This window comes from Phoxinus phoxinus (genome assembly GCF_949152265.1).
Source record: "Phoxinus phoxinus genome assembly, chromosome: 21".
Lineage (NCBI taxonomy): Eukaryota > Metazoa > Chordata > Actinopteri > Cypriniformes > Leuciscidae > Phoxinus > Phoxinus phoxinus.
In genome coordinates this window covers 21,418,072-21,432,052 of record NC_136896.1, presented here as the reverse complement: position 1 = coordinate 21,432,052, position 13,981 = coordinate 21,418,072, and the positions used below count along the sequence as shown (strand labels likewise).

Below are 13,981 nucleotides of genomic sequence, written 5' to 3'. Positions count from 1 at the left end.
ATGGGTCCATGGTCAATTCTTTTATAGTCAAAAACTCGAGAGAGGAACCATTGTCAAAAAAATGTTGTCCACCACTCTTGTTCATCCAAAACAAACTACAATATAGACTCAAGGTGTTAAATACGATCTGGTTTAGATCGTACCTATCAGACCGTTACCATTTTGTCCATTTAAATGGGGAAAAATCAAAGATAACGTCAGTAAATTATGGAGTGCCGCAGGGATCTGTATTAGGCCCCCTGCTATTCTCAATTTATATGCTGCCACTTGGTAATATTATAAGAAAACATGGAATAAGTTTCCACTGTTATGCTGATGACACTCAATTATATATTTCATCACGACCAGATGATAACACTAAATTATCTAAAATGACAGAGTGTGTTAAAGATATAAAATATTGGATGACGTGTAATTTTCTTCTATTAAATTCAGATAAAACGGAGGTATTACTGATTGGTCCAAAAAACTGCCCACAAAACCTCTTACAATACAACCTTAATCTAGATGGACGTCCTGTTACTTTATCCTCTACAGTAAAAGACCTGGGTGTTATACTAGACCGCAACTTGTCTTTTGAAAATCATATTTCAAATGTCACAAGAACAGCCTTTTTCCACCTTAGAAACATTGCTAAGCTACGTAATATGCTATCAGTTTCTGATGCAGAAAAGTTAGTTCTTGCATTCATGACCTCGAGACTAGATTACTGTAATGCTTTATTAGCTGGTTGTCCTGCATCCTCCGTAAACAAGCTACAGTTAGTCCAAAATGCAGCTGCTAGAGTTCTTACTAGGTCAAGAAAATATGATCATATAACACCAATTTTATCATCTCTACACTGGCTACCTATTAAGTTCCGTATCAATTACAAAGTATTGTTACTGACCTATAAAGCCCTAAATGGTTTAGCTCCTGTGTATTTAAGAGATCTTCTATCGCCATATAATCCATCGCGCTCTTTAAGATCGCTAAATTCGAGGCTTCTGGTCGTACCTAGGATATCTAAGTCCACTAAAGGAGGGAGGGCGTTTTCACATCTAGCTCCTAAACTCTGGAATAGCCTTCCTGATATTGTCCGAGGTTCAGACTCGCTCTCCCAGTTTAAAACTAGATTAAAGACGCATCTCTTTAGCCAAGCATTCACATGCATCTCATACCTTTTATACTACAGTTAAATCAGATCAAATGCATTCATATTATGAACAGCAGCTACGCTAATTATTTCCCATCTGCCTTTTTTGTTGTTATCTCGGGACGCCTGTCCCGAGATTACTCAAATAGAGTTCGTCAGCTTCAGTTATGTATCCAGCCTCTCATGGAGACTTCAGACGCCCCAACGCCTGTGATGAGACGACTCGACGCCTGTGAAGAGACGACCCAACGCCGGCGATATGTTATGCCCTAAATTTTATGATTAACTAACTGTATTTTTGTATGTATATTTTTGAAATGCATTTTCTGTAAAGCTGCTTTGAAACAATATGTATTGTGAAAAGCGCTATACAAATAAACTTGAATTGAATTCAATTGAAATACCGGAATTATCCTTTAATAGGGAGTGGGCAGGCTCTCCGTAGACCGGCTCTGGTGCCACCGTCTGGACAGAGCAGGTAGTTGGAAGAGAGAGAGCAGTGGAACCAGACTGGGTAGGGTAAGCGGATCACGTGTCAGTGATGTGGTTTGCTGCTCTCCCACACAGAAAGCTCAAATTGTTAAATTGTTACAGCAACATACAGCCAACAGAACATGTGTCATATGGTCAGTCTTCTCCGCTTCTCCCCTTTAGTCTGTTGAGCTTTAAGTCTCATCATCTGGTATGAGATACAACCTATTCTCTCCAAGCACATGAATCTTTCAGAGCGGTAAAGATGACTGTTTTTCCGCTATCATCTTTCTTATCTCTGTGCTCAGGTGATGGAGGAAATGATGTCAGCATGATCCAAGCAGCAGACTGTGGTACCTCCATCTTTCATGGAAAATACATCTATGATGATTTGACAGCTGCAGATCTTCTAATTGTGATAACTGATCTTTGGCTAATATCGTTCTTTAAATGAATTTGTGGATTTTTAATTAAAATATCTGGATTAAGTTGTATGAGATTACTTCACGTGCTTGTGTTTATTAAGGGCTGATATCGATACTCTAAACCATGATCAGGTAACAGTTTATTTTGATGGTCCCTTTTGAACATACTGTATAAGCAACATTGCAAAATGTCAACTAACTCTCATTAGATTTTTAGTAGACTGTCTGCTTAATATCTGCTTACTCGTTATTGTGATGGTCCTCCAACAGACATTCTACTGACTATAAGTAACTTTGCAACTACCTGTCAACTTATTCTACTAACACCAGTCTACTAAAGACTATTCTAACACTCTAATGAGATGTGCAACATTAATTATAGTCATTATAATGTGTTAAATGGACCATCAAAATAAAGTGAAACCAAAAATGTTTATATATTAGAATGATGTCTGAAGGATCATGTGACACTGAAGACTGGAGTCATGAAAATTCTGCTTTGCATCACAGAATTTTAAAGTAGCCTATATTAAAATAGAAAACCACAATTTTAAATTCACAATATTTGTGTTACTGTCTGTTTTCACAAATATTACTTTTTTTCTGCATTTTTAATAAAAAAAGGCAGAGACTTCTTAATTATTATTTTTTAAATAGTTTGTTTCAAAACGTTTGAACGGTAGTGAATAGGTCTATTATGATAGCCTACATGAATTATAGATTTTTTTCTAATTCATTTTAAATTTTTGATGAGTTATTATTATTTTAAATTATTATTGTCCCTGGTTCAATAAGGTAGGCTACTCTTGTAAAGAAGTAAGTTAGCAGTGTCTGTGACTCCGCAGCTCCGCTTAAAAAATGCAATTTAATTATTTTTGCATGAAATGAGCCTGCTCCCGAGCAGGACCTGTTGCTATGACGGCAACTCCAGGATGAGCCTGGATCATGTCAAATCGTCAACAGTAAAATCCAGATAACTGAGAAATCCACGAACGTAGAATGGAGGTTGTAGTCCCTAAACCCACCCCTAAACCTACCAATCTCAACCCCTTAGATCTGGATCCAACTCCGCCCCCTGGATCTCGTGTAAGTTACTGCAGAGACAGTGAGGTGCTACTGCTCTATTTAGCATGTCAAACTAAAGGTAACATGCACGTCAATGGTATAGCCCTAAATATATCCGATTTCAAATGAGATTAAATAGCCAACGTAATGATATCTCGAACTGTAAAATGCCAGATACAGACGACGTGTATTAGCATAATTTAGCAGATCATCCTGCGGGCCAGGCTGAAGAAGCTTGTCCCCGCCCCCTTCGGTGACACGCTTGTCGCTGGTTCCTATCTACCGGTTTAATTCTCGGTCTGCTAGCATGCAGCTAACTTTCCCGATCGACGCGACTTCATAAATTACGGTTCCGTAGCTCACTCGACGTCTAAAGGCCCGGATAAGTCACTTCATCGTTGCATACAGAGTGGAAATGTTTTAAGTGCACGAGCGATCTTCGATACGTTAATATCGATCTGGTTAATTGCATGAAAGTATTGCTGTTCGTAGCTAGATTTGCTAATATATTTAGCAGCATAATGCTATATCAGTGATCAGTGTGTAATATGCGCTTGAAATCATAATCAGGGCGTCAAGGTGTTTCTTGTAGGTACCGGGTTTCGATCCGGGAAGGACCGAGCATTTCTAGACGACTGCTGTCTGAGAAAAAGCTTCGTCTTTGTGTGTTGTGTATCCGACAGAAACGCGCAGCAGCCGGAGTTCCAGCAGCACATCGGAGGTAAGGTGACCTCTAGCAGGCCTGTATAACAGCGCAGTGTGGTTATGATCCGGATAACACCGTCCCTGCTAGGCTCCAGTGTTGATCAAACGTTTACTGAAGCTAAAACTCAGCATGTTTGCGTAGTACAGGAAGATGCTGTGCTGTAGTAGTGATATGGCGTTAGCATTATAATCGGAGATCATCATGCCGGAGCAAAACACGTTCGTCTCTTAAGAAATTAAGCTAATATAACGTTAATATTTAACTGTATTTTAAGATAATATAAGGTTTTACTGTACTGTGTGTATATAGTTGTTTCTAAGCTGCTTTTCATATATTTAGAGGGGGGACTGAGAAATGGGTGTAATGAGTTCATGTTGTTACATTACTGATCTCTGAACTAATGAGCTTTAACCGGAAAAGGCTCATGTCCCGCCAATTTACAAACCTCATAATAAGAAAGGCAGCTGATGCCGACTGATGTAACTTATTGTTTCTTAAGCTGCATCTCACGTTTTCATAACTCCTTTACGTGCTGAGTGGAGGTCGATAACTGCTACGACTGACAACGTCATATTAGTTTACTTTTGGTGCAGTGGTTGGTTTAAGGCCCCCTGAAATCAAAATATATATATTTTTTGCTTTTAGTATGAATATGTTAGCCTTAAGGTTATTAATAAGCTGGGGTGATCCAAATCAATTAAAAAAAATTGCATTTAGGAGATATAAGCATTCAAAACTTAGTTACACTTCCGCTAAAATGGATCACTGATTTTTATGACATCACACAGACTTCAGCTTCTCATCACATCTTCTGTCCAATCAAATGCTCTCTAGAATGTAAAGTGTCCCGCCCCCTATGCTATAAATACCACCTAGCCAAAGCCACTGTTGTTGACCCGTAACGGAGCAATATGGATTTTTGCCAGGGTCGATATTGTCCAAACCACTTTTTGAAGTCGCTGAAATGTAAAAAAAAAAAAAAATCAAACTGCTAAGTGCTCGTTGTCGCTGCTATCAGTGGCATGCAGAGGTGGAAAGTCCAGGTTCAGAAAGTAAAAGTTCTCCTCAGTATTTTTTTCCAATCACCTGGATTTGCTAATTAGCACAGTTTTTCTGCCTGGAGATAATTAATGAAATCAGCTGACTGAGTTCATGGGTGGAATAAACATATGGCAGGACTTTTACTTTCTGACCCCTGGACTTTCCACCTCTGGTGGCATGGATGCAGTCTTCACTCGGATGCGCGCTTCAATCATTCTGAAATCACAAAACAATATGCACACAAACTGTGTGTCGGCTTGATATACAATCACTGATAAACATATTCGGTTTGGTTGAGGAAAAAAACCTATACGAGTGCGGATTAGAACCCAGAACCTCTGACACGCTTGGCAAAAGTTCTAGCTATCACTAGACCATGAAAATACACAATCTACACTTGCGGCGGATCTATGCAGTTATTCACGTGAAAATTCTCGGCTCTATCTCATTAAATGACAAGTTAAACCCATTGTACTATTGAAATTGATTTCTGGACATCATAATGTTATTTTTTCCCCCCAAAAATGATTGTACGTATATCTGATTTAGCATTGTTTAGCGTCGGGCCGTCGGTGAAAGAGGGAACTCTGATTGGCTGTTCAGCTTTTGGAGACCAGATGTGGATAAATAAAGTGCATGCGCTGCGAAGGCGAGCTGCGGATATGATGTCACAATCGTACTGCATTGTGGGACATATAGGTGCCTGAAGTGTACATAAAGTAGACTTGCTCCCTCTGTCAAAATCGAGGGAACGAGGGTCTGTGACTGTCCATATAAACTTCCCTCGTCCACTTCACCAAGTGGAACGCACTTCAAAATGGCAGCAGGGATTTCCCCTAGGGGAAGTGTTTAGGTAAACGTAAATATGTGCTGCGCGCTTTCCTCTCAACATCAAAATAAACGCAAACCAAAAATTGACAGCAAGCATTTTTTAATAAAGCATAAGAAAAGCATCTAATCATAGCAACGTGGATATGTTTGCAAAAGCTCTTCAATTCGGCACTCTAGTAAAGTCACGTTTATTTATATAGCACTTTATACAATATTTAATTAGTAATGCATACATAAACAGTTAGTATTCACAAAATAGCTTGTTACAACCAGATTTTTTTTCTCAACCCCTTGTGATATAAAATGCAACAATCCAATAATCTCCAGATACATTTTCGTAATTGTCACAAAAAAATTAAACTCTCATGTTCCCTTGACTTACTGTTTGATGGAAGAAGAAAAAGCTGACATTCAGCGGCTGGAAAAATAGCCATTTCTTCAGCGTCTGCGCCACGAGGGGCCCGGCCACCTCTGTCACTGTGCCCCCCCTTACCTGTGCTCCATTAACAGCCATGATACAGATGGAACAGAGATTATAAAGTTATCATGCTTCATTGTTTTCAAATACCTCAGTTTTCACAGTCCACGCGAAAACGGCGTTTTCAAAAAGCTCGGTGTGGACGGAAGGCCAAAACAGAGAGAAAAATGTGGATTTTCAAACGAAAACGTATTAGAGTGGACTGCCAACAGAGTACATGTTGTGTTTTAGCGCCTGTTGTATCAGAAAGAGAAGCTTGAAAGACTTCCTACGGTTATCCACCAAAATAAAAAGCTGTTATAGCGTTTGAAAGCAAAAAAAAATTAAGTGTTAGTACTGTAATTTTACATTTGTTCTATGGAATATTATTATTATTATTGAATACTTTGATTAAAAACTAATATAATTTTTTCTCTTTTCTCTGATGTAGATATCTCCATACCTCACGTTTCCTTTTCTTTAAATCCCAACATCCTCCAAGACAGCTGAAGACCGGGGAGTGCTGTGAAAGCTGTGACTCAGCATGGTAGAGGAATAATCTTAATTTCAAAGTATTCTGGGAACAAACCATTGCAGAAAGGAACCTTTACGCTTTGACATCAGAAAGCTGGTTGAAAACTCATGGGATACGAACATGTCGGAGGTTGGAGAGCGTCGGCCAGTCAACGCAGATTATGCAGTTTCTGTGCTGGAACAGCTGAAGTATTTCTATGAGCAGAAGTTGTTGACTGACATCACTCTGCTGGTGGAGGAGAATGAGTTCCCCTGCCATAAGATGGTGCTGGCCACCTGCAGCTCTTACTTCAGGTGGGTAGAGCAGGGGCTTGTGAATACACAATAATAATTTGTTACATTTATATAGGCTACTCTCCAGATTAACTCGTATGTTTCTGTTAAAGTGTGAAGATCCTCCTTTATGCCTCTCATGCCAGAATCCACTATTACTGAAGCATTTTTTGATAGACTGTGATAGATTGAACTTTCCGTTATTTTTTTTTATTTGACTTATTTAAATATTTTTAATGAAGACCAGATCTAGTTTTAGAATTTTTATCTAAGATAAAGTTAAAAAACCTATTTTAATACTTTTTGTATATTTCTCGCAATTAAAATAGCTGGCATGGTGTTAAACTGTAAACAAACAAACAAAAAAGAAAGCTTTAGAATTTGTGTATATGTATAAAATTGTGACAGAAATGCGAAATTCTTTCAAATTCAGCTTTTTACAGGTAATGCCATTTTCAATCATGCTATTTCACAATTTTGAGTTTTCTGCATAACAGAAATGTTGCTCTAGTCTAAATACAAAAATAAAGACAATGTTTTTGCTAATCAGCTCTCCTCTCACCAGCCTCAAAGTTAACCTTGACTAGTGTTGTCACAGTACAGTAGTCGGTCCAATGGCAGTTAAATTTCACGGTTCTCGGTTACCGCAAAACCTGTTGAAACTATTTTATTTAACTGTTTTAAAATAAAAGTATTAATTCAATGAGTTTATTTATGATGATGATAATTTAAGTAAAGAAAATATTTCAAATGTATTTATTTTAAAACTATTTTATAATTTATATATAATTGTATATATAAAAACTATATATAATTTAAAACTATTTATTCTTTACCCATAACAGATTTTGTAATTTTAGATTTTATAACAAAAGGGGCAGGTTTTGAAAAAGATTATAACTGTGCTATATTGTTTTCAGAAGCATAAATCACTACTTTTTAATTTTATGCTTCTGTTAAGCTTCCTTCTCATTTTAGAAAGTTATTTTACTAATTCAATTATTCATTTTTGTTTAATTCTTCAAAATGTATCTCACAACCAACTATTACCATTAAATGTATAGAAAATTGTTGTTTTAGATCCGTTTCGGGCAGGGTTCAAAAAATAAAAAATAAACTTTATTTATTCATTTCAAAATTTGATATTGTTCTTAACAAACTAATAATTCAAAGTCCTGTCATCAATTATTATTTAATTATTTCATCAATTAAAGTACTCAGGTCTGCATTATTTATCTAATATTACAACGGCCCGGACATTTGTCAGGTTTTTGTCTTAAACTCACTTGTGTAATAATTTCTTACACATCTCATCCAAAGCCAATTACAAAATATAATTTTAAAGATGGTAACAGAGGCTTGAGCATTTGATATGCTGTTATTGGAGTGAAGACATTGATAGATTACTTTAGATTACTAACTGTGTGTGTGATTTACCTCAGGCTCAGTTTTGAGCAGCATCTCTATTAAAGTCTAGGGATGGGTATTGACACAAATTTCATGATTCCATTCTAATTTGATTAACAAACTGGTAATTTACATCTTGGTGCATATCGCTAACTACAAGGCTATAGTGCAATCCTTTTTTTATTATTGATTAAAGATTAAGAGAATATTAAAAGATAGTTTATTACTGTGAACAAAAGTAATATTGTTTATTTTGATGATAAATATAAAAACTAAAGAAAAAAGCAGCAGCCAATGTTTGCAAAGATATGGCTTTATAAGTTTATTTTTTGTTTTAGCCATGTTGCTTCCACATTTGTTGTAAGGTAAGATGCATCACATTTGCATAGAAATATAGAAAACACCCCATTGCAAAAAAACAAACAAACTTTTGAATGGAACCTCATCGCACAGAAGCACTGAATACCGCTGAACTCCGAAATGGGTTGTGTTCAGAGAATAAGTTGCTATTCTATAAGAATGGCTAATTAATAAACTTGAAAGTTAACCTAATTTTTGGAGCTGAGAGTTGAGTTTACCGTTTATCATAGGCAGAGAGTGTGTAAGGCAGCTTTTTAGTTACTATAAAGAGAACACTTTCTAGGGGATATATAGTCCATTCAGAATTTGAATAAAACTTTAGTTTTTTCATGCTTGACCAGCTACCACATACACACTGCAAAATTTCAGGAGTGGCATGGCATCTGCAATAGTTATTTTTTATTTGTATTGGCTAGCCAGCCATGCCAAATCATGCATATTGTAATGCTTGCTTTTCTGTTGTAAGTTTGAGAACGTCAACATGCTCACTTTAATAAATAATTTATCGGGCACGATTATGCTCCTAATAAATTATATTTATATGTTAACTTTAAATTTAAAGGAACCGTATGTAAGATTGTGGCCAAAACTGGTACTGCAATCATTTTCAAATTACTGTAGAACGGTGTATCCCCTCCCCCTCCCCCTGACTCGAGGTTGCCAGATAGGCTGCAGGATCCAGCAGGATGCCGAAACATTACTGACTTTGTGATTGGTAGATAGATGGAGGGTGGCGCATCAGGCCAAAACACAACATGACAACATCAACATCAGTTGAGGGCTGCAACTTCACTTTTAAATGACAATATCCTGGCCGGACTACAGTTGTCAGTGATATAAGTATTTGAAATGAACATGATTTCTTAATGTCTCCTGACATATCAGGGACATTTTATGATTAATTGAAATACATTTCTTAAATACGGTTCCTTTAACACATCAGCAGGGCTCAACACTAAGGTTTTTCTACTGGCCTGGCCAACCCAGTGGTTAAAACGTTTACTTGCCCTGCCAATATTTTCACTGGCCCTACCAAATAAAATATGAAAAAAAAAATTAAAATAAGTTTTTTTTTTTTTTGTTGACCCATGTAAAGTAAATAAGCCACCAAATCTATTTGATAATTCTTGATTGGTTCATATTTCGATACCCCAGCGAAAACCACTGGCCCTAACTAATATAAAGTTCAAACATTATTGAAGACAAGTGTGTCTTCAGTAATAAAATAAGAACAAATAAACAAAATACAAGCAACAGCTCAAATAAATACAACAAAAAGATACAAAGGAAATAAAAAGTGCTTTAAGGTTTTCAGGTACGTCTAACAGTATTCAGGTACAGAAACTGAATAATAAAAAGTATAATAACACTGCATAGTTTTCACTGTATAAATTAAATATAGATTTTAGAAATGTAATGTATACATTATAAATTAAATAGATTAAAAATAGCTTACTTTAACATGGGTTAATGGATTAATCCTTGTTAAAGCTTCAAAAGTTATTCAGTCAAGATCAGTGAGTGATTTTTCTCTTTGTCTTTTGTTGTTTGATTAACATTAACATTTTTTTAGTAGCCTAATATTTCGGTTTTGGAAATAACAGAAACTTTTTCGAACAAGAACTTTAATCGATGAGTCAAGTTTTTCCCATATGAAATGTATTTATTTGTTTTGACCTGTGTTGTTTTTGTTTGTGTTCCTCTAGGGCCATGTTTATGAGCGGGCTCAGTGAGAGCAAACAGACCCATGTTCATCTTAGAAACGTTGACCCCATCACACTGCAGACCATCATAACATATGCTTACACCGGCAACTTGGTCATCAACGACACCACTGTGGAACCTCTCTACGAGACTGCCTGTTTTCTTCAGGTTAGAAAGACATGCACACAACACAGTCTTCCACAGGGTAACTCGTTAAATATATCCGTTTACACGCACAATGCTCACACTGACTTGTTTTAACAGCACAGTCTGGCATTTTTAGAGGTTTTTAAAATGTCCACAAAACAAATGGTCATTAGCCAATAAGGTGAATGGCTGATCATCGTGAAATTTGGGATGTGCAAGCATTGTGTACCAACTTTTTTTTGAGAATTGACCAAAAGGAGCTTTTCAATACATGTTTCTTACTAAAACCAACTACTTTTTAGAAGTTAGAGAATCTCAATATCTACAATATAGTTATTTAAATTTTTATGTCTACTTACTTCTGGCTTTCATTGATTTCCTCTCAGGTGGAAGATGTCTTACTGCAGTGTCGAGAATACTTGGTCAAGAAAATCACAGCTGAAAACTGCGTCCGCATGCTAAGCATCGGTGACCTGTTCAGTTGCACAGAGTTGAAGCAAAGTGCTAAGCGCATGGTGGAGCACAAATTTTCTGTCGTCTACAGACAGGACGCTTTCCTGCAGCTCTCGCACGAGCTCTTGCTGGACCTCCTGAGCAGCGATAATCTCAACGTGGAGAAAGAGGAAACGGTACGTGAGGCGGCCATGCTGTGGCTGGAATACAACATGGAAGCACGTTCTCAGTATCTCTCCTCTGTCCTCAGCCAGATTCGAATTGATGCGCTTTCTGAGGTGACCCAACGTGCCTGGTTCCAAGGTCTTCCACCGAATGACAAATCAGTGGTAGTGCAAGGCCTGTACAAGTCAATGCCAAAGTTTTTCAAGCCCAGACTGGGCATGACCAAGGAAGAAATGCTGATTTTTGTAGAGGCCGAACCGCCAGCTGAAAGCCACCCGGTCGTGATAGGTCCACGTCACACAGTGGTCTGTTATAGTCCTCAAGCGGAGAAAGTCTATAAACTGTGTAGCCTGCCTGGAGACTTGCAGAAGGTTGGGACATTTGTCACCCCAGACAATGATGTCTACATTGCCGGTGGACAGATACCACTGAAGAGTGCGCTAGCTACCCACGGCAGCAAAAGCGGCAAGCTGCAGGCTGCCTATTGTTCAGTGGACACCTTCTACTGGCTGGATGCCCAGCAGAATGCATGGGTGGCTAAAACACCCATGCTTTACACTCGCACTAAACCGTCGCTGGTGTATTGTCAAGGTTTCATCTACGCTATAGGCGGTGATAACGTGGGCGGCGAGTTGAATAAACGCACAGTGGAGCGATACGATTGCGAGCAGGATGAATGGAGCGTGACCAGCCCTCTTCCCTGCGCATGGAGCTGGAGCACAGCGGTAACAGCCCGGGACTGCATTTACGTCATGACACACGACCTCATGTACTGCTACTTTCCTCGTGCTGACACTTGGGTGGAAATGGCCATGCGGCAGACTAGTCGTTGCTTTGCTTCCGCGGCTGCGTTAGGAGATCTCCTCTTCTATATCGGTGGTCTACATGTGGTGGGCAACTCGGGTTTGCGTTTGCCGACGAGCACTATCGATGGCTCCTCTGTTACGGTGGAGATATACGATGTCAACAAAAATGAATGGCGTCTAGCTGCCAACATCCCAGCCAAGCGGTACTCTGACCCCTGTGTGCGTGCCGTGGTGCTGCTGAATACGCTATGCATCTTCATACGCGAGACGCATTTAAACGAACGGGCAAAGTATGCTCTGTATCAGTACGACCTGGAGCTCGATTGCTGGTCCTTGCGGCAGCCTGTGTCGGAGCGTGTGCTCTGGGACCTCGGCAAAGATTTCCGCTGTGCTGTGGGTAAATTATACCCGTCCTGCCTTGACGAATCGCCCTGGAAGCCACCCACTTACCTCTTCTCACCTGATGGAGCTGAGGAGTTTGAGGTGGATGAGGATATGGTGTTACTGCCTCATGTATAGTTAATGGCATCATCTTTGAAACTTGTCCTGTAATTTATCCACTGTTCTGAAAGGTGATGGTGAGCTGATGGACGGACTTCCCTTAATGCCTAATGTTCTCATGGAGATCAAATATTTAATTGGAATCTGAAACATTTCATTCAAATTTTGACCTGCCTCGGACATGTGTTTTGATTTTCTCATAGCAAGTTTGAGAACATGAATATTTAATTTCTGTCACCTTAACAAGTTTGGTATTCTGTTTTGGCATTTCTGTTTTGGCATACTGTTTATTTTGATTGTGTAAATGGATCATGATGCGATTAAACCTCCTTTGGTGGAAAATGACAACTGTACACCCGACTTATTACATTTATCACTGTTCTTTTGTCTGGTTCATTTTCCAGAAAGTATTGCTTACCTTTATCCCAAATGTCAGCAGGGTACAGTAGGGTCAAGGGTTTGGTGTGACATTTTGTACCGAATGTTATTTGATGTTTGGGTTTGCCGCTGGTTTGGTGACTTGCTTGGCATTGATGTTGTTGTCGTCTGTATCATCATAGTTCACATGTTATATAAACGCATGCATGCATACAGTGTTTCCCATTAATTACCTTATTGTTGTGACCCGCCATAGTCTTATCTGTGCCGCCACAGCTTCATAATGAACCGAAAATATTTTAAAACTCATAACATAAAAGGTTCCTATTTGTAATGAAACGCAAGCTCAACTGCAATTTCCGTCAAACTAAAAGCACAAGGGTTTAACTCTTTCAAGTGCAGAAATTAGGACAAACGTATTGTATTTTCCCTACTGTAGCGTAAATATACTTGTTAAATTTTCATTTATTTTACAGTGCATTTGTTTTAAAATATATTACTATTACAGTCATATAAATAATAATAATAATAATATAAAATGACTATTATATTCTAATTGTTTGCTTCCTAAAACACTAGTGTGAAGTGAACGTAATGTAAATTAAGGCACTAAAAAGAGGTTTGAGTTCCCTATGATGTTCAGGTACAAAATTCACTCAAGACTTTTTTTCTTAGTTAAATTTTCACATTGAACATGGGTTGGAGCTTTTAATTTTGAACTGTCTGCACCAGATAGAATTTGACTTGAAAATTTTACAAAAATTCTTCCAGGTCAACCCTACAGGACATGTGATGTCCAACCACCATACTCTCAGTAAATTACTCCGAAACGTCCCTTTTTCAAGATACTGTATTAAAGATAATTTTGTAAAATGGAAGTAAGCTTTACAGATTGTTCAGATTTGAAAGGGTTTAAACAATGTTGTTTATGCTCAATGTAATATCGCGAGCGGGCGGGGGCGCCGTGAGCGATGAGCGAGCAGGTACAGTGAGTTGTCGTCGAAAAAGATGGATAAAGCAAAAAAGCTATCGGGGGCTAAAAATAGAAAAAGAAAGAGGGAAAAGGAGATGGCATGTCTATTGATGCGACGGCAGCTAAATAAGTGGATGGTGAAAGGCAAC

At 38.2% G+C, this 13,981-nt stretch overlaps 1 protein-coding gene across 6 annotated transcripts; it reads left to right on the top strand.

The window, feature by feature from the left end:
* Positions 1-3,108: 3,108 nt before the first annotated feature.
* On the top strand, positions 3,109-13,205 carry kbtbd2 (kelch repeat and BTB (POZ) domain containing 2). Of its 6 annotated transcripts, XM_079594976.1 has the most exons (6): positions 3,109-3,817; positions 6,583-6,678; positions 6,756-6,959; positions 10,412-10,577; positions 10,943-11,185; positions 11,264-13,092. In XM_079594976.1, the coding sequence occupies exons 3-6, from the start codon at positions 6,787-6,789 to the stop codon at positions 12,497-12,499; spliced, it is 1,818 nt and encodes a 605-aa protein (XP_079451102.1). In that variant the 5' UTR covers positions 3,109-3,817; positions 6,583-6,678; positions 6,756-6,786; the 3' UTR covers positions 12,500-13,092. The 6 variants fall into 6 exon arrangements, with proteins under 6 accessions (XP_079451102.1, XP_079451097.1, XP_079451098.1 ...); XM_079594973.1 differs by having other exon boundaries at positions 3,320-3,817; positions 10,943-13,092; XM_079594974.1 differs by having other exon boundaries at positions 3,320-3,822; positions 6,638-6,678; positions 10,943-13,092.
* The last annotated feature ends 776 nt before the right edge of the window (positions 13,206-13,981 follow it).

Bases quoted from the DNA above. Each gene is read 5' to 3' on its own strand.
- kbtbd2 (XM_079594971.1), top strand. From the start codon at position 6,787: ATGTCGGAGGTTGGAGAGCGTCGGCCAGTCAACGCAGATTATGCAGTT. The intron at 6,960-10,411 runs GTGGGTAGAGCA...GTGTTCCTCTAG, and splicing joins ACCTGCAGCTCTTACTTCAG to GGCCATGTTTATGAGCGGGC. The intron at 10,578-10,942 runs GTTAGAAAGACA...ATTTCCTCTCAG, and splicing joins AGACTGCCTGTTTTCTTCAG to GTGGAAGATGTCTTACTGCA.